Below are 25,000 nucleotides of genomic sequence, written 5' to 3'. Positions count from 1 at the left end.
GCTTTGCTTTTTTTGTCAATTTTTCCAATTTTTCCTTCCTCTTCAAGAAGAGAAGTTTTGTACCAATCTGACAATTAGCTTTTCTTAAAAGTCATTGAAAGAATTTCACCAAACAAAAGATCTATAATGGAAAATAGGTCTAAAATTAATTATTACCTTTTATTAGCTAGTAAATTTTTAAAGGATAGCTCTATGGCTAGATTACATTTAGGTTTTCATGGTAAAAAAGAAAAAAAGCAAAGCAGCGACCGCGGATCGAACGCGGGACAACAAGATTTGCAATCTTGCATTCTACCACTGAATTACCGCTGCAAGCGATGATGTAATGGAGAAATAATACGTTATAATACCCTAATATTAGATTCACCTTAAGCTTCATTTGTCCTAGGGTATATAAAAGCACACTATACAACCAGCCCTATTGTTGTTGCTTATAATGTCTAATGAAATTCTACTTTAATGAAAAAGACTAATAATAAAAATAGTAAGCTATCATGCCAAGGCTTATCTACTTCTAAGGTCTCTTGAAAGGGGGAAAAAAGAAGAAGAGAGCAACGACCGCGGATCGAGCGGGACACCAAGATTTGCACTGAAAGTAATATTGGTATGTGCTTGGTCGACATCACTAGCGATATTACATAGGACAAGATGATGTGCCAGGATTCCGAGTTTACACACCACAAAATCCTGGGTGGCCAGGATGCCCTACACTACTGGATAGTTACCCAAGGGGGACCGAGACTGGCTAATTTTATTCGCTGATGAACAAACTTATTTACCCCAAACGCTGAAGGTCTGGAGAAACAAATATTCGAAAAATTTCTGGAAACAGTCATGTGTCTGGCTTTGCATTACCTTCCACCGTCAAACTTAAAAGCTCTATGGAGAAGGCAAAGGTGAAGACTCGGGGATGGGTCCAACTGTTGTATCCATGTTACACCAGAGCAAGCCCCCAGGGGCAATGATTCATTATGCACTAGCTCAAAAATGAGATAGTGTGCCGAGTCCTGACATCCACTGTTCGAAAGACGCAGCATAAACATCAGTCAAAACGGTCCATCGAGAAGACACTTGCTCATATCAAGGGACTACTGCAGCATCCTCCGGGAGGCGATCCTGAATAACCCTATACTTGCGGATTCTTCTTCTGATACAAACAAAACTGCGGCCAATACTGATTAGATAACCCATTAATTTGGTCATGCACTCTTCATGAATTCGCAATTAGCTTTCTTCGTCCCGCTTTTTTTTGCTGGTAAGGCCATACTATCGCCTACGTTACAATGAAAACTAGATATGGTGTAAGTCGAGGTGAAAAATTAGATACCACGATTGTGCGTGTGCGCGTGCGCTTAATTTGGTTGTTCTCCAGCTGTAAACCCTCTGTTTATTTTGGTTGATTGTGACTCGTCTGCAATGGCTGAAAGTGCAGTGTCATCCCACAACCACTTAATTGACTGCAACATCCGTGAGCGCTTGTGCCTTCATGCGGATGTGGTTCTGGGATTGCGAAGTTTTCGTGGACTGGGCTTATCAGCGCACTGAGATCAGTGATATGAGGCATCAATTGTTGCACTAAGTTAGACGTCTGGGATTAATTGATGGAATCAATCAGTGATTGTGATGGATATAGCAGCGTTTGCTTGTTTGTGCCTTCGCATTGTTTGCTTATCCATGTTTGTCGCGCCTCCCTAGCTATAAGAGAGAGCTTTCCCCCCAGAGATCCAGAGAACACCTTGCCATTCTTCATATCTCTGAGACAAGTCTCACATTCTGTTTGGAGCCTGTTTAATGACTATTTAGGAGGTGCCATAGGAATAGCCAGATCACGTGGATTTCAATGTTGACTGAGTCTCATTCCAAGAAGATTGTAGCCAATTCAGCAACAACCAATCCTGCTCGATTTGAACATGTCCGGGGACGAAGACTCTGATGCTAAGCACTATGGATTCTTGCAATGGGCATAGTTCAATGGTATCCATACCAACGAAGCCCATTGAGAGAGAAGGCAAATTCTCTATTTTACTTTCATCTTCTGATCACAACAATCTGATCTCCCGGAGTGACTCCAGAGATAGGAGCATTTTGACAGATGGTTTGGGGAGATCGTCTCACGGACGATGCTCTCCGATGGCTAGGATGACTATGATCATGATCGTGGATGATCCGAATTTCCTGCCGGGATTCACTAACCCGCCCGTGATATGAGTCGCAGGATTCTCCGCGTCTATCACGTCCACCACCACGTCCATCACGTCCCTCGCGTCCATCGCGTCCATCACGTCCATCACGTCCATCACGTCCATCACGTCCATCGCGTCCACTCAAGCCCTGCTCGCCTGTATCCCCTTGGATGCCCGGAGAACCAGGATACCCGCGGGGTCCAACTTGACCTATTGCGCCAACGGGTCCAACTGGGCCTCTGGCTCCAACTGGTCCATCTCGTCCTGGTTGTCCCCGAAGGCCCCGAGAACCCTGTGAACCTGGAAAACCTAGTGGCCCTCTTGGGCCAACAGGACCAACTTGACCCATCGCCCCAACGAGTCCCGGGGGGCCGCGACGACCAGGTGGCCCAGCCGGTCCAACTTGGCCTTTGGCTCCAACAGGTCCGATTTGTCCTGGTCTTCCATCTGAGCCTTTAGGTCCTTGGGGGCCTTGAGGACCAGGTGGCCCAGCCGGTCCATTTTGCCCTGGCTTTCCATCTGAGCCGTTAGGTCCTGGAGGGCCTCGAGGACCAGGTGGCCCAGCCGATCCATTTTGCCCTGGCTTTCCATCTGAGCCGTTAGGTCCTGGGGGGCCTTGAGGGCCAGGTGGCCCAGCTGGTCCAACTTTGCCTGTGGCTCCAACAGGTCCGACTAGCCCTGGTCTTCCATCTGAGCCTTTAGGTCCCGGGGGGCCCTGAAGACCAGGTGGTCCAGCCGGTCCGACTGGCCCTGGTCTTCCATTTGAGCCTATGGATCCCGGAGACCCTTTATCTCCGTCCCTACCAGGTGCGCCTCTTGGACCTCGAGGTCCACGGGCACATTTCCTACAGCATAGGCACCACCCAAGAATAATAGCTAGTCCAACTGAGATGCCAACCGAAGCACCTATCACAGCAGCGTTGTTGTGATCGCTCGATTCTTCTGATTGCTCGTAAATGGAACCTGCGGTGGAGGATTCGTAAGGTGTAGAGTCAGATGACGGGGCAGGCCCAAGTGTGAGCAACGTCGTGTATGTGGTGTGAACTCTTACTATTGGTAGTGTGATAACTCGACCCGTCGAGCTGCTATCTTCATCTTGTATAAATTCGTTATATGACATGACTTGTGAAAAACCTCTATGCCCATCTACTGTTATTTACCAATAGGAATTGTCCACTTCTTATGTATCCTTTTGACTACCCCTGCTTATGAACTTGCGGATCTTGTTATAAGTGCGCGAGGATCATGGATTCATGGGTATCGCAAAGTTTCGATGTTTTTGAGGTACCGAAGGGTGAGACGGCTATCGCGTTTTGCTAGCTGCGAACATATTCCACACGCGAAATGCCACATGTGTTGCCCCTGCATCATGCATGCAACTTGGGGGGAATCCCGCGTGATATTCGTCAAATCGTGCAACTGTCTTGATAAGTCGCATTGGCCGAATTGAAAATTGGAAGATCTGCCTAACAAACGAACAACTGTCAAATCCTGGCCGCGTATGAAACGCTATACTTTGGTATCAAATTTTCTATCTATAACTAAGCCAATTAATCCTTTATTTTTGATAAATTCCATTTTTAGGAATGTACCTTTAAAAGTTCTGCACAGGACTTCGGATATTGGGTATAAACAAGAACTACGTAGGTTATACTCGGGTATCCACGAAGATTTTCTTTCTGGAAGTTCCGTATTGTACTTGGTCTCCATTTTCTAACAACAAATTTTAATAAATTCAGCGCACAGCGTGCTAGGGTTCGAACTACGTAGTGCCAGTTTTCAGCCGCACTGACGTGTTATCCGAAACAGGACAAATTAACTAAAGTGGGTCGCCGCTCTCTCCCTCTGTTCCTAGCAACTCGTCTAAATGGCAAATGACTATTACAAAATTTACTTCAACAAGTACTTTGCAGATCTTCATACTATGTAGTCCTGATGAATTCACTCAGATCGAATTGTGCTCTTAGATCTAGGGTAGTTCGTGTGATGAGTGATACCACAATTCGATTTTCGTGACTACCAGCAGTGTAAGTCATATTTGCTGAACGCCTTAATAAAGATGATGTCGATGCTGCTAGTTTGATGTGCCGATACGAAAGCCCAAGGAGAGAACATGGCAGTGCACATCAAGTCGCGTTGTCCGATAGGCAAATAGTCTTCTTAGCGCATAGATTGCCCTTCTAATAATTGATTGAATCATCTTGCTTTACTTCTTTCACCATTTAATCATTTACGTAGAATTTACGTTATTTTATCCTGGTAGATTACAAGGAAAACCAATCTCAAGCACTTTAAGGATATTGACGGGTTTCTCTTGTTCTATATCAATTTTGTTCTATATCAATAAAGGTAGCCTAGAAGGCAGGTACCTAAGTTCTCCGTTCGATAGTCATACTCCCCGGTTAAACCTTACAACTCCTGTTCTTAAACTTATATGTTTACTAAATATTTTACATCATAATTAAGCGAAGAATCATCTAGTTAGGAAAGTAACACTGATCTAGAATTTTTGTATTGGTGGTCACCTAGCGCATTCAGTGCATATGTTCCGTAGTAGCCGCCATCTGATATCTTCCAAGGTTACAGTTGTGAGTGACAGATATTGTCACCATAAATGAAGTCATACCAAGTCGTTTCATCTGGTCGGGAGATTAATGGGAAGTGCGTGCCACCGCCGGTACAGTCGCCAAGCAAGAAGATATAGTAAGTCGAATAGTGGCTCATACGGTTCGACAACGAGTCAGATTGGTTATGGTGATAGGCAAAGAATCCATTACATGATGAATCTGGAGAGACAAAGGCTCCAAGAGGACCTTAGACTCTAGATTCTGATAGCGAATCGCTGTTTGTTCAATGTATTATAGAACCTCACTCGGGTTGCATGGAAGAGCGATTGCGAAGATGGTAGTTGAGGGGAAAAGAGGTGGAAGATGAACTACGTTGAGAGACTCAGAGAGTCCCCTCTGCGGCCAGCTCGATTCACTACTTAGCTCAAGTCCCAATCCGCACCACTGCATCACTTGATCTTGAACACTGTGACTGTAAGAAATTATGCGCGTCGCTAGCATCGAAAGCTCATGCTGACATCCCCTCAAGCAAACAAGGCCCAGAAGATGCCTTCTGTGAAACGCCCCCGTGATGTTGTCATCTCGCCTCTTCCCGATCTCCTCGTCAGCCATGAACGGACAAAATCAAGCGCGCTTCATAAAATAAGATTTCTTGGCCCGCTTCTTCCATTGACAGGATTCACCACAGCTGTCAAAAATGCCTACGATACACAACAGTGGAGCAATCGGGTGATTCAGATCAGCCTTCAAGCCAGAAATCTCACCAATGAGAAAGTTTTCGTCGGAGATGAGGCCAGGGTTTATGCTCGATTCCAGCAAGCTGCCGGACAGGTCCTTGGTGCAGTGTTCGAGGCCCAAGCAATCAACATAGCACTAGGAAACTTCAAGTCCACTGGAATTGCATACAGCAAGACTCCCGACGTAGTCATGCTATCTTTACCAGATCTTCAAAACGACAATGCGCAGCAACTAAGAGTTGTTGGCGAGGTGAAAGTACCATGGCTGGTACAGCATCAACATGATTTGTGTGCTGAAAACTCAACTTTGTTGCGAGAGGTCCTCGGGCAACCTATTTCATACATGTTAGACCTTGATTGTATGTATGGCTTTATCACCAACTACTGTCAGACCATATTCCTTCGACAAATTCAGGTTGGATCAACTTGGAGAATTGAGTATTCCCCCTTGATCGATGCATCCGTCAGATATGCGCCCCCAGACCCTGCAAATCAGTCTATTGAACCTGTGTTGAGCTTCAATCAATGTCTTCTGTATATTGCTACCATTGTTGAGGCCCAGGGATCGATCGTCAATCCTAACCCTCGCACTCAATGGATCAGAGAACATTAATGATAGTATGCTGCCCAAATCACTTTCGTGTATAGAAAATACAGTCACGCAAGCAAGTATCTGAGATAATGTGTGCGTGAAATTGACCTACGTCTATGATCATACGGTAAATAGTGCCAAACTTAGCAATGAAAAGAAACTCCAATAGACTGCATGTAATATCTGACAAAGTACGTCTTTATTCCACCAGCAGCAATCCCTTGATTCATCTATTTCTATTAAGCCAGCCAGGAAGAAACCAGATGGCGGATCATACTTCACAATGTATTCCGCTGTGGTTGGATTCATGTTTACCATATCCAGCCGTTGACATCTTCGATCCAATCCGCTTTGTTGGGTGGTTTTTCTTCCAAGTAGAATGGAAATTTGGAGCGTTGGATGAGTCCGTATTGGTAGTAATGAGTATCACCCCATGTTTGAGGTTCGTCAAACGGAAATGCGCGTTTGAATCCGCAGATGTGCCTAGAGATAGTTAGAATACCAGTTTCCACGTGGATAAAATCGCATAGACATACATTTGACCACTGGGTTTTTCATAAATGATCTTCGATGGACCACCCATACATAGCATGTACCCGCACAGCATAAACTTCCTGCTCTCTGTTAGCTAAATTTCTCGTAGTGGTCACTCAATAATCATACGTATAGACTTGGCGAAACTTATTGCGGATGGCCTGGCGATCGGCAAAGGGGAGCCTCCAGAATTCGGTCAAATCAAGAGAGTCGCCCGGGATTTTTTCCCATAGAATATACGTAATGTGCCCCCCAGGAACACCCTCGTCGTGGTCTTGCTGGCGCTGTTGATAGCCCAGCAGCCGAGGAACGACGTCACAGTCCAGCTTTGTGAATACCCGGAAAGCGTTCAGTTCTAGGTTGTCGGGAGGGGAGTCGACGGCCTGGCTAGCCCGTATGGCGGCCTTCTTCGTTTCAGTTCCGGCTATAGGAAGCTGTTGGTAAATGCGCAAAAATGCACGCCTGTTGTGGTCTTCCTCACTGGCAGGTTGGCATAGGAACTTCCCGGCGGTGTCTGAAGGCCCGAGCTCCGCGGCGATGTCTTCCTTCGTCAGGCGATTCGAATCTTCTCCGAGCTTCTCAAGTATTATCGATGTCTGGGCGGGGAAGTTGAACGGTGGTTCCGCAACAGCATCAAACTTGACCTGTGTTCCTTCAAGATCGGTGAGATATTTGATTGATGAATCCATACCAGGTAGCTTGGAGATGGGGACAAAGGTTCAAAAATTGTGAGGGTAGAAGAGTGACTTGATAGTGACCGCATGTTGACCAAGAAAGGTTAATTTCTCCTGTTCTGCGGCAAGACTTCTCTCCCACGTAACTTTTTCTTTCAGCTATGTGTACTGTTTGTTCGAGTACGACAGGGACTAAGAACTAAGAGTTAAAGAGATTGATTAGGCAGTTGAGAGTTGAGGTTTGTACGGAGGTCGGGCTTATCATGAAAAAGCGGTATACTGATGTCCAACCCATAGCTTGATTTCAAGCCACTATGTATTCTTTAATTTGACTCTGCTCTCCCGTAGGAGCATGGGGCGAACTACGCTATTTGCGCTTTGGCTTCAGTTTCTTTCCAAATCCTTATATTGGCATACGGCCTGGGACTGTTTGTAGTGCAATAGAGAATATTAGAACTTGTAGTCCACTAGCACATGTGCACCTGATCTTAGGCCAACATGGCTTTGGCTTTCGCTTTCCCACTTGAGTGCTTACCGGCCACCCAGCTAAGGGGGACTAGAAAAGACTTGGCAGGGACTAGAGAAAGCTCACATAATTTCTGGTCCCGGCCAGGTCAGAAGATGGAGACTAGAAATTATGCAAGCTTTATTCTAGTCCCCCTCAGGTTTTTCCGGCCTGATTACGGAGTACTTTAAGTTGAATTCCCTTACTATTTCAAGGATTATAGGGTGTATTGTAGCTATCTTTACTACCTTTACAGTATATTTAATAAATCAAGCTATTTAAAAGAGATCTATTATTTTGAAATTTGAACTAATATGTATCAAAGAGAAAGGTCAAAATTAACAAATTTATAGTATTATAGATCGAGGATGTTAGCCTATATAGAGACGGACTCTCTGGTTAAGTTAGGCCTCATGGGTATGTAAAATTGTATTAGGATAACAAGAATCCGAAGGTAAGATTTTTTTAGTCCCGCTCAGCTGGAACCCGTGCTGACCCCTTGCCACTGATTGCTCGCCCTGTGTGTTACATAAGCATAAAACTCGCTGAACGACAGGTCGCTGTGAACTAACTAGTCTTGTCGATGCAGGTGATGATGACCACGCTTATGGCGGTTCAGATGGTTTTTATGTCCTGCGATCTGGATCGTTTGTTAGGAAGAAATCTCTAAAGATAGACTCATGTCAACAGATGGGATGGTCTCACGTTGGATGGGGAGGACTGAGCAGTCTGTGAACCAGGTATCACAGAGGACGAAGCTAGTAGAGGCATTTTTGATGCCAATTCAATCGCTCGGGTGCCATCTGTATCACACGATCCCATAATGAAACCTGCACTCTTTGCCTGCGCCACAGGGGCTGAACGATAGAGCTGACATTCCTTCGCATTGACGATGAAAAGCCATGCTTGGCAGGCGCTCATGCTGTCGCATTCATTAGCACATTCATATGGCGATAAATGAGTGTATCCGTGGGCTAGAGGTGCTTTACTGAAGAACCCAATGGTTTCATTCTGGGCGCTGGGGAAGCAAGAGGCTGATACAGAGGAAATGAACCCCTCTATAGCCAGGAGAAAGGTGAAAACAAGGATTGAAGTTGGTTGCATGGTTTCTGGCAGCTCTGGATGTTCGCTCGATAGTGGAATTGCATGTTAAGGCAAAGTAGATTATTACATCTATCACTTTTTATAGGGGTCAATATGGAAGTCTCAAACATGGATATGATGGTGGCCTTTGGTAATTTCCGAGTTTAATTTCTCATGCCACTATCAAGAACCATAATCAATTCCGGAACTCCGCCGGTGGCGAATACCTCGCTAATTAAGCCACGGAAGCTATTGAAGCCATCGATAAGCTTAGCGCCCGCGCTAATACCAAGAGATCGCAAGGGTGTACACACACGCCCTGTTATGCCCTGTATCAAAATTACCACTCATTTGGCCCGAGCAGTCCCCTTTGGACCTGGAATCTTATGAATCTCTCCCTCCCTCCCTCCCTCTCTCTCTCTCTCTCTCTCTCTCTCTCTCTCTCTTATTTCCGCCGCATCCCACGTCTCATGGCATCATCCTCAAATTAACACACCGCTCTTTCTCAATGGCGACCATCCTCCAACGGCTTCACTTTCATCCTCGACTACTTGTTCGCGCTAGAACCACCAAAATCCCCTTCTATTCATCTCGCTGCTACTCGGAAATGAAAAAGATGGACCCTCCATCTATCAAGTTGGACAACAGCGGCACCGGCCCCTTGCGAGTCCCTGGTTTTAATGGCGTACCCCTGTTCTATGAGCATCCAAAAGACAATCGGTTTGCACATGGAATTTGCGATTGGAGACAAATTCCCCAATTATTTTTGGTAGAGCTTTCCATGCTGCAATTCATGTCGTATGTCACTGAACAGCCAGACTGGGAAAATAAGTCCGAAGACCCGCAGACACTGGAGGAATGGCATCGGCACGCCGTTTCGGTCTTTGATCTCGATGAATCCTCATGGCAGTGGTGTGTAAAGGAGTTGCAAGACAAAGCCTCTGACTTCAAACGCACAGGCTATGTTGCTGTGTTTGATGCAGACTCACGAGTCATCAAATCTCAGGTTCATGACGATCTTCTCAAAGAGCTTCAAGAATCCATGTCGCCGCTATTTTCAGAATCGAAATCTGTTTCGTCCACTGCCTCGGGTGATCCAAATGAGAGTGGTTCGGAGAGCCCGGTTCGAGATGTGATTGACCCCTTGATGTATCCTCTCATTTATGGGCGAACTCGAGTCCTTGCCGACGAGGGCAAAGTTTATATGGAGAGACCTGAGTCCTGGAGACCATCACAGTCCCAGATTGCTCCGATTCCCGAGAAACCAGCTCGCCCATGTGATGAGATGCATCTCAAAGAGAGAAAAGCAGGAGCCTTTAGTGATACCCGGTGGAGTGGAAAACGCTGGTCCAATGCCTTTCAATGTCTTCCCTGTGAGGTTGCTCTTAATGAGCAAGGCGGAGCTAAGATTACTTCCTATGTTAATGGTGTGCATCCCAAGGAAAGGAGCATATACACAGCGCTCGAAGGGCTCATTTCAGCCGCCATTCAACCGTGGAACGAAATGCTTATCCTTGGAGATCAGGGTCGGACACCAATTCGAATCAGAACTTATGACTTCCAAGTGGAAGGCGGTGATGACGAGACCGAGTTGCTTACGTACATGAGGAAAGCGAGACAGGGACGAACACCACCCATCACAGAAGAAGAGTGGCCTGAGATTCAATCACGAGTAAGAGAATATCTTAGGCTCCCTGAGCCCGAGAAGCGGCACCGCATATTGCCTGACTCTGGGGACCATGATCTTCTCGCTAGTATGCAGCCATGGCAGTGGAATTCTTCTGAAGAACTGGAAAAATTGATAATCGCAAAGAGCAGGCAGCTGTACGCCGTGAAAGGCATTGAGCCAGGAATCTCCTTTACATACGATGAGTGGAAGACTGGTGAAAATACAGGCCGCGCGATCATGCCCAAATGGAGTGACCCTGATGAACCTGAAATGCCCCGAATTCCCGACCCAGATCACCAGTACTACTCGATATCTCTCCAAGATCAATTCGAGGGCTTGCAGATCATAGTTCGAGTGTCAACTATTGAGCTCACCCCAGAAGAGCCTTTGTATAATGGTGATTCCCATCACAATGTTGCTGGTATCCTCAATGAGCATATCGTTTCTACAGCCGTATGCTACTTCGATATGCACAACATCAAAGATGCAAAGCTTTCATTCCAACAAGAGACACATATCGAGACAGATGATTTCAACATTGCGAAGTATGACGCTATGGATCGCGTTTTTGATGTTCAGAGCTGGTCAATGCTCAGCGATTATCCTTGTTCCCCGGAGGCTCTACAGACCATGGGGTCTATCCCTATTTCACGGAATGGGCAGTTTCTTGCTTGGCCAAGTACACTGCGGTCTAAGGCCGAGCCTTTCAGTTTGGCAGATCCATTACGGCCAGGGCACCTTCGATTTGCGACTTTGTGGTTGGTAGACCCGCATTATCGAATTTGCTCGACTCAGAATGTGCCTCCCCAGGACCCAAGCTGGGTCGAGACATCACAATCAACGAAGAACGCGCTGAATTATAATTTAATGTCATTCACGCAGGCAGTCGAGGCTCGAAACCAAATGAGGCAGGATAGAGACAGGATAAGCGAGAGATTCCTTGAATCCGGACATTCGCAGCACAATTATGCGGAAGTTTGCATTATTTTTCAATACGGCCGAACATAAGAGATTAATGCTAGCAGCTAGAACACATAGTGCTTACTATGCTGGAACACCATATGTACAAAACAATATAGAACATACCACTCTCTTCTGATAAATTCGAGCATTATGGAAAGCAAGCAGGTAGATGCAGATTCAATTTTGTATAGTCGACAAGTCCGGATCATACATATATCCCAAAGACATCAAGATTTGAGCTGCCATTCGACACCTATCCTGTATGCAAGATCTTCTAATCACAGCTGTCCAGGCTGTCCAACTGACTCAAGCTCTTACCAATCGACGCGGTAATTTCTCGATGGGATAGGTAAGTTTTCACACCTCTCGTTTTCTCCGTCTCAGATAGCAGACCACGATACCACTCCAGGTATTTATTTATTGCATCTATAGGATTATCTTCGGACGCCGCTGTCAAACCCCAGTTCTGGTAAACGTATGAAACGTCTGTGTCCAGTACAGGATATGATGAAGATTTCAAATTGGAAGTCGTAAATTTCTTCTCAAACAATGGCTTTAGTCCGACTGAGAACATCTCACTTAGCCGCGCTCCTTGGGTCCCTGCAAAAGCCCGCTTGAACTCGGGGAGATGGGTTTTCCAGGCGTCTGAGAAGCCCGACGCGGTGCTACCTCGAGTCGATTGAACGACATGATGAAGTTTTTTGAGGACCATCTGATGATTCGTCACAGAATCATCTTTTAGCAAATGAGATCGGTCGTATAGTGGATATTTTGGCAGGCTTTTCGTAATTTGGCTCAAGGTATTCTTCCCATATTCTGGGGCTTGGCTCAAGAAAAGGCCCTTTCGATCAAACTTAATGTCTATCCAGACGTGCGCCGTAAAGGTCCCAAAGTCAACTAAGGCCTCATTGCTTAGACCTGGTCCCAGGGTACGTTTTGCTCCATTCTTGACAAAATCCAAAACATATGCGTTGTACATGGCGAGCATCTCGCTGGGGACAGCGAGCTTGGATGCTTGTCCAAGGCTGAAAAGGGACAGGAATGTGCAGAGCAGAAGCCTGAATGCCTTCATGTTGATAGAGAAAAGGGTGGAGGGCGAATTAAAGTTGGTGGACAAGGATGAGGCCTGAGGCTTAGCTCACGGCAATGAAATATAAGGATGGGCACAGCAAATCAAGTAGATATGCAATGATGTACACCAAGCAGGCAGTATATTGAGCTGGAGCGAATGACTGGCACGGAAATTTCCGTCAAACTAGAATGAGTCGGAGTAGCAGAGGAAGAAACGACACCGAGAAATGGACCTTATGAAGACATCAAATATAATCAACAAAAGAATTGTAAATGGTACTCATTCGCTGTGGTATGAATATTACACAAAGGCGTAATGAGTCAGTATTGGGGGTTCTGCACTAAAAAAGCACTAACCTTTAGCCTCATTTAATTTTCAGACGGTGCTGCTATCTAGCCCAGCCAAATCACACCCTACTATATAATTTAGGGGTGCATTAATGAGCTCAACGCCGACCCCTTTTCCGTCCCACGAGCTACTGCACCTCGAAAACTGAGTCTGTCTATGGGGTAATCTCCGGACGCAAAGCCAAAACATTGGCGAGGCTTATGAGGCACGATTGACTTTTATATGCGATCTAAGAGATCCGATAAAATATGAAATATAATTCTTTAACCCTTCGGATGCTTCTTCATCTTAGAATGAAGAGCTCTACTGTATAAGATTTGTGTATCCTTGGGATGATATGCCGTAAATAATTTCTCGTCAAGAAGTAATATTGCATTGGGATCGCGGTAAAGTTATCCGAGACACTGGCTGATATCTGGGCCCACTGGGAGATTGTATTTATGAGACAGGCACCACCGGTAGGGTGCTATTGAAGTGGTAATCGGGGCCAAAAGTTGGCAAGTAACTATATGTCAACGAGAAGAGAAGATAGCATCTAAACTTTCTGAAGCATGCTCTCCTAGTCACTGCCGTTCTTTTTTCTTCTCTGATAACCTTTCTATGAGCCATAATCATTCCTTAATCATTCCTTTCTTTTTTGTTTCCAATTTGGACTCGTTCCATACTTTAGCAAAATGCCTGCCTCGTTACTTTGGTGGCGCTACATGCTTTTCCTGTCATGCTTGTTCTACATTCAGGGGTATTCCCGTGCTGTGTTCGCTCATTTCATGGTCTCAAATACGGCCGGATATTCAGTCTCTGACTGGGAAAATGAGATCCAGCTCGCGCAGGATGCCCATATCGACGCATTTGCTTTGAATATCGCAAACGGAGAAGACACCACCTCCACTTCCATGCCGAGTGCCTTTACAGCCGCCGAAAAGCTCAAATTCTCTCTTTTCTTCTCCTTCGACTATGCAGGCAATGGAGCATGGGAAAAAGGCGACGTGCTGAGTCTCTTGAACAAATACGCTTCCAGTGGCGCCTATTACCTCCACGGGAAAATTCCACTGGTCTCGACATTTGAAGGACCTGGCAATGCCGATGACTGGGTGTATCTCAAATCAAAAATGTCCCTCTTCTTTGTTCCAGATTGGTCCTCAGTTGGGGCCAAGCCTGCCATGGCTTTGGGAGACGGTGTTGCAGACGGGCTTTTTAGCTGGGCTGCATGGCCGAATGGGCCAAATGACATGAACACCTATGTTGACGCCTCTTACATGCAATACCTGGAAACGAAGCCCTACATGATGCCAATTTCGCCTTGGTTCTTCACAAACCTGCCTGGGTATGATAAGAACTGGCTCTGGCGTGGTGATGATCTCTGGTATACCCGGTGGCAGCAAGCGCTCTACCTGGCCCCGGAATTCATCGAGATCATTTCCTGGAATGACTTTGGTGAGAGTCACTATATCGGCCCCACTGTTGACTACCACAACTCGCTGGCCGATTCAATGTACACGGCATTTGATACTGGGGATGCCCCATACAACTATGTCGAAAGCTTCGATCACAGCGGCTGGAGACAATTCTTGCCTTACCTGATTGACCTCTACAAGTTCAACAGCACGACCTCAGGAACAGAGGGCCTTGTTGCATGGTATCGTCAAAATGCAGCAGGTGCGTGCGCTGATGGTGGCACAACTGCCAATACCGTCTCACAGCTCCAACTGGAGTATTGGCCCAAGGAAGTGGTCCAGGATAAGATATTCTATTCAGCACTCTTGTCACAGCCTGGAGATATCTCTGTTACGATAGATGGTGTGAATGTCGGCGCAACCTGGACCAACACCCCCAGTGGCAATGTCGGCATTTACCATGGAAGTGTCTCTTTTACCGGTCATTCTGGGGGCGTGATATTGAGCGTGACTACTTCCAGTGGCTCACTCAAAGTTGATGGAGCGGAAATCAGCAGTGGATGTGACATGGGCGACCAAGTCGAAAATTGGAATGCATGGGTGGGCTACACCATGGGAAACTCACTCAGCGGAACCTCCCCTGATCTTGACAAGGAAGTCTGTGTCGAGGGATGGGGGATGGGGGATTTCAATGGGCTTTGCGAGTTTGCCTGCAGCTTGGGCTATTGTCCAGTTGGTGCGTGCGTGTGCATCAAGCTGGGACCTCATCCAACATTACCCAAAGCCACAGGCATAGTCGGCTATCCAGCTGCAGGCAAAAACGCCAATTATGCTGGTCTGTGTTCCTTCACCTGTGAATATGGCTACTGCCCGTCAACTGCCTGCGGAACTGTGTCGGTTCCATTGACGATTCCGACAGTCTCCCCATTCACCGCGGACACATGTGTTGGTGGCTCCGGAGAGGGTGAATTGGCTGGTCTTTGCAGCTTCGCCTGCAACTATGGCTATTGCCCCATTTACAATTGCACCTGCACCGCAACGGGTCCATTGAACGTACCTCCTGCCCAAAACACCTCTGTTGTCGGCTGGGCACCAGATATTGAGGATAATGGTCTTTGCAAATTTGCCTGTACCAGAGACTATTGTCCTTCGCCTGTATGCCTAGGTTCGACCTCTGACGATGACGATGAGGATGATGACCCTTGTGAAAGCTGGGATGATGACACGGCGGCGAAGTGCAAAGCCACTTCCCCTTGCGATTTCAGCATTAATTACTCCTCTCTCAAGGATCTGGATGCAGACCTTGACAGCTTGGATCCCTATTGTGTCGATTACTATATGCTTGGTGCATTGTATGGAGAACTCGAGACTACTTTGGCCAACTACACGGACATTGCTGATACAGCCAAATACGCCGAAGACTTTAAAGAGTACGCGAAGTACATGAAAGGGCAGGTTCAACCTCAGCTCATGAATTTTATGAAGGTCAGCGAAGCAAGGGGTGTGCCCAATGGCGTGGGTAATTCGTTTTTCGAATGCACGTACAGCAAGTACGAAGGCATAAACTCGTCAACGACCGCCTGTCCAGCCGACTTTTTCGGGTCAGAGGAAGAGCAACATATCACCTATTACGATATTCTGGACCGAGAAGGCTTCTACAGCAATCTCACGGCAGACTGCGGCGTTGAGGCTGAATGGGTAACCCTCGATGGTGGCATGTTCTTGGGAGAAAAACAGGGGCCTTACTATGGTACCAGCAGGCCTCACTGCGACGTGCTTCCGAGTTGGGGATACAGTTGCCGTTGGTGGCAGGGATTTCCCGTCCCAGCCAAGGAGATCACTGTCACTGACCCTCGCGATGTCATGAAAAAGGCTTTGCCAAATATCCCCAACCTCCAAATCTCGATCATTTCGACCCAGCTTAGCATCGCAACCGGAAGCTTTAGCGGCGTGATAGACGATGTTGTTCAGACCATATCCACCGCTGTCTTCACGCTAAGTCAGCTAGTCGATCGCATGTACAATGTCGTCGATATAGGTGAAAAAGTTGCGGCTGAAGAGAAAAAAAGAAAATACTGGAGATCATCGGTGCTGTATTCATGGCATTGCCTTTCTTGGGTCCGATTTCGGGGCTTGGGGATGTCATTGAAGGCTTTGATGCAATACTCGCTTTGGCGGGGACCGCCGCAAATGAAGGCTACGATATCTACAGTATGGTGCAGAACCCTGACAGTGCTCCAGTGGCGGTTCTCGGTATGCTGTTGGGCTTTGACGCTGGTGCAGCCGTTGGTACAATCAGTGATGAATCATTGAACGCCTTTAGATACGATACTCTTGCTGCCTCTCGACGTGGCATGAAAGACGAGGAGATAAAGGGTTTCGGAAATCTGTTTGAAGCGAAATTGAGTCAAGTTGATTCCATGGTTAGCAAGTGTTTGAGACGTTGAGCTTTCAAGTCATGCAGCTGCCACTTGTACCAATGTGATAGATAGACAAGGAACTAATAAAATGCGATTGATTTGATATTTTTCTTCGTTGGCTGGTCTCGATCGTCCAGGTAGCAGTGGCGTTACTCATAGAGGCATATCAGGGGTTTTCAGGCCCCTTACATGAAATAAGAGAAGAAGCCGTAGAAGAAGGGTAGATGTTCTTTATAAACGTTATACTGACTAGTTCAATTCCATTCTTATGTACATTGTGGATTCAAATCCAACATCAGTAGCTTTTTTAGGGCTATAGGTCAAAAATACCAGGCGACATAAGCTTGTTTCTGATATAATCGGTATTTTATTAGACGATTTCCTGATAGTTCCTATAAAGTGTGTTTACTAATTCATACGTGATTCCTGTCTTCAGTTAGCCTCTCTTTCTTCAAATCTCTCTTGGTGGCCGACGGGGCATCTTTAACGACCATGCGATTCATAACATGATCGACCGAATCAAAACAGCCTGGGAAAAGGCAACCCGGTGGTGTTCACTGCTGATGCTGGATGTATCAGGAGCCTACGATAATTTCTCTCACGACCGCCTGCTCCATAACCTCAGAAAGCGACGACTGAGCCAATTTGCCCCCTGGGTAAAAGCGTTCCTGTCTAATCGGAGCACAAAAATCCGTATGCCCGAGGGCATCTCCTATCAAACTCCGACACCAACAGGCATTCCGCAGTGGTCGCCAATTTCGCCGATTCTCTATCTTGTCTACAACGCAGATCTTATTGAGAACTGCGGGGGCGGCATAGCCGCAGAGCAATGCTAGATGTATTACTTGAGATAATGGGTGGCGTTGGTGAATGAAAATTGATACTATGACCACATGATAGTTACTTACACTCTTGAGAGCCAGGGAGTAGCAAGAGATAGTGGAGAAATTATTCATTCCGACTACAGCAATTTGGAATGAACTTGATTCTAAATGATTACGAGCATTTACCACTGCCATTTCTCCGGGTGGAGGTACCAGTCTCCTTCTTCACTCGGCTCCGCCAGTTCAAACTCGACGTAACGAGCCTCTGACCATTCAGTTTTATCGATAATTGGCCATCCCATTCGAAATCCAGAGATATGACTATAATCCGTCAGCACATATTTTCAACGCATTTATAGGGCATCCCTGACGTACAGGTTGCCTGTGGACTGATCAAAGATGATTTTCCAGATCCTGGCTTCGCCTGGTGTTATCCCGCAACTAAGTAGCTGTCTTTTGATTATGTCAATATCCCATCTACCTGCCTGATATTTGCATAGACTTACTCACAGGCGTCACGGAACTTAACACGGATGTCTTCGCGCGCGGTTATATTCAAGCCCCAGAAGAATTCCTTTGTTAGAGGCTCCCCTGGATCCTTTTCCCACACAAGGTATCTAATATAGCCGCCAGGAAGGAGGTCGTTGTCTCCTTGTGTACTTTCTGCGTGACCAAGAAAGCGAGGAACGGCGCCACAGCCTCCACTCTGCAACATTTTGAAGGACTCAAGCTCACCACAAACTCCAGGAGCAACGGCTTGTCTATCCAGAGTGTCGTGGTCAGCGTCTTCCGTTCCAGTGATAGGAATCTGTTGGTAGATTCGCATGAACGTAGCCAGGCCTCTCCTACACCATCAATACGTCTTCAACCGTAACCTATTTTCAAAAAATTCGATACCATATATATTTCGGGTACCACTCATGGACGGGGAATGTCTGTTAAGACTCGATTTCATCCTCTTCTGCGTTCCTCCAAGGCTCATGCAGCACACATAGGAGTTGCGCCATACACTTCAATTTTTGGAGTAGAGAGTAATGAATAGATTTCACTGTGACCAAATACGCTGGAAACCTGTCTGGGACAAAGAAAAATCTTACTTGATAGTCACAGTCGAGGGAAGCGGTACATCTGTCCGGAGCCTATAAATAATGTGTACGAAATGGACACAGAGAATACCCAAGATGTGCTTAATTCGAATGTGCGGAATTCCTGATTAGATATCTACAATCCACCCTGTTGACATGTTGTTGACCGGCCCCTGATTCAACGTATTGAGGCCCACATAGAAAAAACATTGCTTCACAGAAATAACAGGGGAAGTGGTCATGCGTTTATCGTAAGTGGTGGACGACAAGATCACAGGAGAATACTCAATCCTCCATGCGCCATCATTGTCCACGGCTTGTCGCAAGAAGATCGTCTCTTTGTATGTGCTGAGAAATCCATAAATGCAGCCCAGATCCTTCATATACATGATAGACTGGGCCAATATCTTTCTCAAAAGCCTCGCATTGGTAATATTTTGTTTTATCTGATGCTCACCAATCCAGGGTGCCTTGAGCTCCCCCACAATCTTTAAGGCGTGGTTGCTGTCCTTCAGTATCACGTCAGGTGTGCCGGGGTATGTAGACTGGATACATTTAAAATCTGCGAATCGGAGGTCGATGTTTTCCTCGGTGGTCGATTGTGACTCGAAGATGGCGTTAAGTACGTCCCCAAAGAATTTTTGGAAGCGGCCTTGGACACCGTGTTCATCGCCAACCTCGACATTTCCATACGCATATAGATCTCGGGCTTGGATCGTATAACCCAAAGTCTGTTGTCGCCAGGTACGGTTCTCATGGCATGCCTGAACAGCACTGATGAAGCCTGGCCACGGCTGGAGATCACCGGCAAAGTAGATGCTGTGCAAAGTACTCGAGTTTGTATGGTGTTGAGACGTGTTTAGAGCTGGAGCAGCGGACTCAACAGCTCTCTTCGGGTTGATCGTGCTTGGCATTTTGTGAGTTGCGACGCAGTTGACGAGGGAGACTATCAGCGACGTACTATGTTAGCAGTCCATACTTGCGCAAATCAGTGCTCTATCCATGCAGTGCGTACGAGTTCGAGCGGACTGAAAAGCTGAAAGGCCAAGGCTAGGATAAGAGACGGGAGTTGTTTGTTGCCCAAGTGAGAAAAAGAGAGTATGCGAGCGTTGGGCGTGACTTCATTTCGAGAAATTCGGTTTTAGCCCTTTTTTCCTTTCCTTTTCTTTCCTTTATCTCTCGCTTTCAAATCAAAACTTCATGTGTGTTAGCAAGGGCCCTTATGAACGCCCGTCATCTCAGTCCTAATAACATTAACCAATAGCCCACGCTCTTTCCTAAGACTCCTGCCTACCGCGGTGACGATGAGCTCTTATATTGACATCACATGTGAACTTCTTGCTCAAGGGTTCGCAAGAATCTGAGATTCTCCAATGATTTTCTCAGCACTCTATATGAAGAAGTAGACACACAGTAAGGGAGAATCTGCGTACATAGAACAGTTTCCTCTGCACTGCCCCAGGTGTGCTTGTTGATTTCTTGGATCTTTTCCTTGGTGATACTACATTCCGCAGCGAGATTGTCGCAGTTGTCCTCTTCTTTGACCATGGGGTGTGGTCCCAGTTGAAATATCAGACGCGCTTCTGGTGTCAACCTGCAAATAAAGCGGCAGTTGTGAGAAACCCTGATTTGCTTCAAAAAATGCTCTTTAACACACTGGAGCGACTCCTCGCACATGAGTTCACCCACGGGAAAGGCCAATTTAGTCAATATCTTGAAAGTTAGTACTTTATGATGCGACTTCCAACATGTCGGTCAGCTAATGAATGATTTATCTAAACTGTTTTAGAGGATATAAAATATGGCTGGATCGACATCGTTCAGCTTGCTAAAGACGATAAAGCTCAACTTGATGCTACACAGTCAAAGCCTGTCATGAATGCTGGTACGATTTCTTTTTTTGGAATATTGACTTGTGAATCGTGCTGATTATCTCTAAATACTTCCCTTTCCACCGGTAACTTTGAACGTCCAGCCTCCCCTTGACCGCCCAGCCCTTTTCGTACTCATTTCTGCGGAAAACAAACTGAGCCTTTTGTTGAGCCTTTTGTTATTATTGTTCTCAACCTCGAAACCCCGCACGCGCAGCCAAAATGTCTATTGCAGCCCTACCCGTTGAATTGATCTCAAGATATGTAGCTATTTGGATTTCCACAATTCGTCGCTCTGGGGTTATTATGCCGCGCATTGAACAAAAACTCACTGGAAAATTCTGCGAAGACATTTTACCAAAAAATCCGTTTCATTATGACAAGCGAAACTCTCCACAGACTGGAAGAATTATCTAAGTCAAATGGTCTCCGCGAGCACGTCTAAGAGCTATAGATGATCCTTATTGTGTTCGATGGTGCTGAAAAGCCCCTCGGCATGATATCTATATCATTAAAAAGCTGCCGGTAGGTTAATGGCGACGAGCTGGAAAGTCGGCATGCTCTCCATAAAGCTATACTGGCGGATAATCTCAACCTGCTAGGATTAGAAGCGTTTAGTGTTCGACTTCGGGCATGTATAAATCGATTTAAGAACCTCCAAACAATAGGACTCGCACATTACAGAACATCATTTTTGCTTGATCCCCGGCAGTAAATAGTTCTATTCCTCGGAAGGCGACAGATAATGAGCCGGATCAATTTTCGATTCGATGTTTAGTCTGTAAGCGTCTACGTATACCTAGAAGGATAGCAAGATTCGGAAACTAAACTCCTTAGTATTATTAAAGCTTTTTCTTGCGTTATGTGGCTTAAGCTGCAGACCCCGAAAGCTATATACCTGCGATTCTAAGTTCTATGGTGATATCGGCCCTATGATTGCCCTCCCCGAAGAAAAACTGGATTCTCTACTATCTACTTTAAAAGGCCTAGAGGATCTTTATTTATGTATTGATCTTAATGAGACGGCTTAGCTGAAAATTTTCAGTAAGGTTGCACCTTAACTAGAAGGACTGATCTTGTCGTAAGATTATATGCCTTTTTATCTTGTTTAAGATGAGATACCTGCCTATCCGGTAAGAAGCTGCGTTGGAGATATTTCCTATGATATTAGCTTCACTCGACTCCGAGAGCTTTATATTCACGACTTTGATGTTAATTTCACCTCTTTGAGATCACTATTGCTTAGTGTAATGGAAACTCTGGTCACTCTTACACTTGAACGGGTAATAATGTATAGCGAGGAGTCGAGAGCTATAGAATATCCTAGATCGTAATATAGCGAGTCTTCTGGCCGCTAGGAAAATGAAAGATCTGTCCGATATAAATCGCTAGCGTCTCATCTCTTTATAGAGACCATTATCCTCGTAAATTTCCGCCAAAAATTTTATTTCTACGCATGCCTCTTTTCATAGTCCTATAAAAGAAAACTTTGGAAGATCAGAGAACATATTATATTTCTGTCTACAGTGTTTACAGTGGCACTCGAGGGTTTTTACTGGAAAATGTCCAGTTATATATGTTTGCACGACATATAAAACCGTAAAAGCAGAAAAATACACGTGGTCATAAAGACCAGAGTTAAATCCAAATCCATCCCAAAGGCTCATACATACACCTTAAGCCAGATAGTAAAATCAAATTATCCGAAAATCGTTATTTTATACACCGGAAGCCGGTCCCAATTTGAAAGCAGCGGCAGCCGGGGCCTGGTATACGTTGCCGAGGAGTTGGAGGACGGTAGCGGGGAGGGCGTGTGAGCTGGCTCAGTGCTGGTAGAATAATCAGAACTTCTATCACGTTAAGGAAATAGGAAGCGGAAGACATACACTACAGCTAGAGCAGGAGCAGGAGCTGCAGTTGCCGGAGCAGCAGTTGCACGAGCAGGGAGACATGATAGTTGTATATGGAATAAACCACTAAAAAGATAAGAGTTTTGTTTCGTTGATAATGTATTCAGTCAATCTGGTTTGAAGAGAGATCCTGGAGTGAGGATACGAGGCCGATTTTATACTACGATTACACACGAGCCTCGCTCTACACTGCTCCGGCCCACGGTCTTTTCCTAGTCCGTAATTTTCCAAATATTTTCATTTTCACTTGCTACGCTCTAGTCAGAGCACCCGAGCATCTATCTAAGCAAGAGGCAAATACCCTTCCCATCGCGTGGTCCAGTCAAATGATCCCACAACTACAACAGCCCCTCTCTCCACTTAATCTCACACACTACCCGCATAGACAGACTAGGCAACTCTAACGCTCTTGCCAATCTTTTTGCAAGTCTGCGCATCTTAAGCGCCTATTGTCATCATTACTAGATTGATTGAGCTTTACTCGCCATTGAATCTATGTTTCGAGACAGAACACGAATCGCGCAAGACTAGACCAGCACTTTAGGGAACTCCTCGAAGCCTTCGCGTTAACGACAGCGGGTAATTAGCTCACATAATTGGATACTAAGGCAGAGTAGGTAGGTCTTCACAGAATAAGGCCGTACTAGGAGATCAGGAAGGCAAGGTCCATCACGAGAGCGACATCTAGAGTAATGCTATATTTAGTACGCGAGCAAGCGGATGCTAAGTCCGTAAACATTACGGTACGAACGACTAGCCCCCAACTCCATGATGTCCTCCTAGGCTTAGACTGCAAAACTACATAAAATGCGACATCGTCTATTAATCAGATAGCGCGAATATATCAATCTAAACCCGTTCTCCTTGTGGTCATTAAAAAGATCTGCGCAGACCCGGCCTCTGTTTACCAAATTCGCCTTGTCAACGCAACCATCGGTCGGCATTATAATTAATTGTTGTAGAGGAGGAGATAGAGGGACGCTGAATAAGCTAGCTACTGCTGTACTATCAGCGTCACATGCACTAGAGACAACAAGTCGACCTCTCTGTCCTGGTGCCCTACACTCGTTTCGGCTCCTATCTAAGGCGGGGAACGACGGCTAGGGCAGTTCGATCGGTCAAATAGGCCACGTTGGATTTCGGTTATAGCGTAAACAAAGCAAGCGCTATCGTTTAAGTATGATAAGGTTCGATCAAATAGTTCTTTACATCCTACGACTCGTAGACCCTCTCGCGTAGATGACTGTCTAGAGAGAGCGGAAGGTACCTCGATAACTGGATTACGAGCGACCGACGGACAGTTAGTTACATGAGGACTGAATATTCTGGGGCTAGCGTTAGGGCCTCAGAGAAAGCACCTGATCACGAACGAGGTAAGAGTTTAAGAAAGCAGCGAGGGGCGATGGAAGATGTTGTGACGAGTCACACAAGGAAAAGGGGTTGACGGAGCTTAGTAGCTTAGTGATCCGGATCAATAACAAAAATGCTTCGCCTGCAGAGACCAGGGGCGAGGAGAGCGAAAAAGAAAAGGTAATGTGTGGGGTGAGAGGACAGGGGACTATATAGAACTACGCGGGGACGCACAAAGCCAAGTGCGCTAAATCAGAAGGGTCAACAGTAAACTAAATCGAGACTCCAGCACAGCGGTCCGATATGGTGTAGTGGCTAACATCGTCGTCTCTCACACGACAGCCGGGGGTTCGATTCCCCCTATCGGAGTTTCTTTTTTTCTTAGATATTTGATGATATCCTACCATTATTCGTTCGCATAGAAATTTGCGATTTTGTTCTTGACTCTGTTTTTGTTTTTGTTTTTTTTTTTTTTCAAAATCAAATGTGTATCAATCAGTGTTGCAAAAAGGACGGGCTGGCGCGTAGCGTTTTGTCGGGTTTTAAGCCTAAGTAATTCCGTGTACCTTCCTTTTCATGTCCCCAAATTTTGATACTTTCACTGCATCTAACTGAGGTTCTGTTAGATTCTCCTTTCAACGAAAGGAGACTTTTGCCGTTCTCTTCGCCAATTAACAGAAGGTTATTCTCTAAGAATAAAGGCGTCGTTTGGGGTTCGACCAAGTCCCTCTCGGGAGCAAATTGAATATAGTAATATCCATGTAGACAAACTATAGCTTAAATTCATCACAGTTAGCGGAAATTCCTTTCCCAGGGAGAACAGTTAACTTACCATCTTAGACTGCTCGACTCGACTGACGAAGCGAGTACATATAGTTCTAGGACTGGATTATTTCTCGACGTCAGTAAATCTAAAGCTCTAAAATGTAGATCAACAATCACGTTTTTCTATTTCTTTAAAACTAATATAATGGCTATAGCAGCGTATGCTTGTTTATTTATGCTTTCGCTTTGTTTGCTTATGATATAGCTATATGTATGTGTTTACCATTCCCTAAGTGTAGAAAAGTAGCAGCTGAGGTATATTATCACTCAGTATCCACGGATCCAATAATTACTCTACTCCCTTACTAGTTAACATATATCTATAAAACAAGAACCCTACTGCGCGCCGGTGTTATCGAACTAATCTTGATTTTAATCACGATAACAAAAAGTG

At 45.8% G+C, this 25,000-nt stretch overlaps 9 protein-coding genes across 9 annotated transcripts; 4 read left to right on the top strand and 5 right to left on the bottom strand.

Moving 5' to 3' along the window:
* Window positions 1-2,028: 2,028 nt before the first annotated feature.
* Window positions 2,029-3,303, bottom strand: N7529_004758 (uncharacterized protein; the record flags this gene model as incomplete). Its single annotated transcript, XM_057240285.1, has 1 exon — window positions 2,029-3,303. One exon carries the CDS (start codon window positions 3,301-3,303, stop codon window positions 2,029-2,031), a length of 1,275 nt encoding a protein of 424 aa, XP_057099580.1.
* Window positions 3,304-5,260: 1,957 nt separating this feature from the next.
* Window positions 5,261-6,100, top strand: N7529_004757 (uncharacterized protein; the record flags this gene model as incomplete). Its single annotated transcript, XM_057240284.1, has 1 exon — window positions 5,261-6,100. One exon carries the CDS (start codon window positions 5,261-5,263, stop codon window positions 6,098-6,100), a length of 840 nt encoding a protein of 279 aa, XP_057099579.1.
* A 290-nt stretch (window positions 6,101-6,390) lies between these two features.
* On the bottom strand, window positions 6,391-7,302 carry N7529_004756 (uncharacterized protein; the record flags this gene model as incomplete). Its single annotated transcript, XM_057240283.1, has 3 exons — window positions 6,391-6,562; window positions 6,616-6,693; window positions 6,743-7,302. 3 exons carry the CDS (start codon window positions 7,300-7,302, stop codon window positions 6,391-6,393), a joined length of 810 nt encoding a protein of 269 aa, XP_057099578.1.
* Window positions 7,303-9,383: 2,081 nt separating this feature from the next.
* On the top strand, window positions 9,384-11,552 carry N7529_004755 (DUF4246 domain-containing protein; the record flags this gene model as incomplete). The annotated part of the gene is made up of 1 exon (XM_057240282.1): window positions 9,384-11,552. The coding sequence occupies one exon, from the start codon at window positions 9,384-9,386 to the stop codon at window positions 11,550-11,552; it is 2,169 nt and encodes a 722-aa protein (XP_057099577.1).
* A 229-nt stretch (window positions 11,553-11,781) lies between these two features.
* N7529_004754 (uncharacterized protein) lies at window positions 11,782-12,579 on the bottom strand (the record flags this gene model as incomplete). Its single annotated transcript, XM_057240281.1, has 1 exon — window positions 11,782-12,579. One exon carries the CDS (start codon window positions 12,577-12,579, stop codon window positions 11,782-11,784), a length of 798 nt encoding a protein of 265 aa, XP_057099576.1.
* Window positions 12,580-13,601: 1,022 nt separating this feature from the next.
* N7529_004753 (glycoside hydrolase family 71 protein) lies at window positions 13,602-16,768 on the top strand (the record flags this gene model as incomplete). Its single annotated transcript, XM_057240280.1, has 2 exons — window positions 13,602-16,359; window positions 16,383-16,768. 2 exons carry the CDS (start codon window positions 13,602-13,604, stop codon window positions 16,766-16,768), a joined length of 3,144 nt encoding a protein of 1,047 aa, XP_057099575.1.
* A 479-nt stretch (window positions 16,769-17,247) lies between these two features.
* On the top strand, window positions 17,248-17,577 carry N7529_004752 (reverse transcriptase; the record flags this gene model as incomplete). The annotated part of the gene is made up of 1 exon (XM_057240279.1): window positions 17,248-17,577. The coding sequence occupies one exon, from the start codon at window positions 17,248-17,250 to the stop codon at window positions 17,575-17,577; it is 330 nt and encodes a 109-aa protein (XP_057099574.1).
* Window positions 17,578-17,747: 170 nt separating this feature from the next.
* Window positions 17,748-18,391, bottom strand: N7529_004751 (uncharacterized protein; the record flags this gene model as incomplete). The annotated part of the gene is made up of 2 exons (XM_057240278.1): window positions 17,748-17,886; window positions 18,072-18,391. 2 exons carry the CDS (start codon window positions 18,389-18,391, stop codon window positions 17,748-17,750), a joined length of 459 nt encoding a protein of 152 aa, XP_057099573.1.
* Window positions 18,392-18,778: 387 nt separating this feature from the next.
* On the bottom strand, window positions 18,779-19,564 carry N7529_004750 (uncharacterized protein; the record flags this gene model as incomplete). Its single annotated transcript, XM_057240277.1, has 1 exon — window positions 18,779-19,564. One exon carries the CDS (start codon window positions 19,562-19,564, stop codon window positions 18,779-18,781), a length of 786 nt encoding a protein of 261 aa, XP_057099572.1.
* Window positions 19,565-25,000: the final 5,436 nt, after the last annotated feature.

Source organism: Penicillium soppii (genome assembly GCF_028829465.1).
Source record: "Penicillium soppii strain IBT 18220 chromosome Unknown utg000004l, whole genome shotgun sequence".
In the NCBI taxonomy this organism is placed as follows: domain Eukaryota; kingdom Fungi; phylum Ascomycota; class Eurotiomycetes; order Eurotiales; family Aspergillaceae; genus Penicillium; species Penicillium soppii.
Note: the sequence above shows the minus strand (reverse complement) of the source record. Positions and strands in the feature narration are given on the sequence as shown.